Source organism: Oxyura jamaicensis, chromosome 1, assembly GCF_011077185.1.
Source record: "Oxyura jamaicensis isolate SHBP4307 breed ruddy duck chromosome 1, BPBGC_Ojam_1.0, whole genome shotgun sequence".
Lineage (NCBI taxonomy): Eukaryota > Metazoa > Chordata > Aves > Anseriformes > Anatidae > Oxyura > Oxyura jamaicensis.
In genome coordinates, this window is record NC_048893.1 from 10,060,275 (window position 1) to 10,061,314 (window position 1,040).

Genomic DNA, 1,040 nt, shown 5'->3' on the forward strand with positions numbered 1-1,040 from the left:
AGGGAGGGAGGGAGGTGGTGGTGGGAACCCCCTCCGTGGGCTGGCTGCGGGGCGGGAGGGGAGGCAGCTCCTGGGGAGGGGAGGGGTGGGGGAGAGGAGGCAGAGAGGGGATGTTGTTAAACAGTTTCTTACCGTAAGAGGGAGTTGGGACCCAGATCTTTCCAGTTAATCACACAACAAACTTAGATCATCGCAATAAAAAGCAGCTCGGCTCACTCTGCCTCCTCGAGTGACCGGCTGTGCACAGGGTCCTTCCGAGGAGCCATCTCCTCTCCTCCCCGCCAGCCCGCCGGAGGGGGGGCCGCCGGCACCATGTGGGCCACCCAACTCCTGCCAGCCTTGCTGCTCCATCAGCTGCTGCTGCTTCCCATCACCATCCCTGCGGCAGGTTAGTTTTTCTCTCACTTCTCCAGGGACACCCTCGCCACCTCACGGCCGCGGCGTTTCCCCTCTCTCCCTCACAGCCGCAGCGGGGGCGGTGCAGCGGGCGGGGAGACCCCAACACCCCCGGCTCCCCTCAGCAATACCTGCGCTGAGGGCAGGCACCGGCAGCAGCCGGGGGTGAGGTGCCTGGGTGTCGGCGCAGGCTGAGCACTGTTGGCGACAGAGTTTGCTCTTCCAGGGCTTTGCGGGGACAGGAGGAGCGGGTGGTGGCTTGCGGGGATGTCGCTGCATCCCGCCACCTCCCCACCCAGCGAGGGGGCTCTCTCAGGATGGGAAGATCTGAGGACGTGGGACCGGGAGAGACAGCTCCTGGCCGCTCTCAGGCGTGAAGGAACATCTGCCCTTCGTTTCCAAGTGGTAGAATAAACGTTAGGTTACATAAATTGACAAGGAATACCCAAAGCGCAAGATAGTATAAGATAAGATAGTATAAGAAAGGGAATGTCTTTGCCAAAGTTCAGCGGTATGGACATGCTATTTCCAGACTGAAGTACTTGTAATTTCATTAGATCATTAGATGTTCCTGATGAAGCCCTGGAGTTGGGGGGGGGAGGAGACCTAGTCACCTTATGTAACCTAACGTTTATTCTACCACT

The 1,040-nt window shown here is 59.2% G+C and overlaps 1 protein-coding gene across 4 annotated transcripts in view; it reads left to right on the forward strand.

Annotated features, from left to right (window-relative positions):
* The first annotated feature begins 143 nt into the window (after nucleotides 1-143).
* Nucleotides 144-1,040, forward strand: part of HGF (hepatocyte growth factor) — a 69,414-nt gene continuing 68,517 nt past the window's right edge. For all 4 annotated transcript variants that reach the window (XR_004754835.1, XM_035340801.1, XM_035340785.1 and 1 more), the window contains exon 1: nucleotides 144-388. Coding sequence is in view for 3 of the 4 variants with exons in the window: in XM_035340801.1 (XP_035196692.1) it covers nucleotides 313-388 (76 nt within the window). In the remaining variant the exon portion in view is untranslated. The remainder of the gene's footprint in view (nucleotides 389-1,040) is intronic.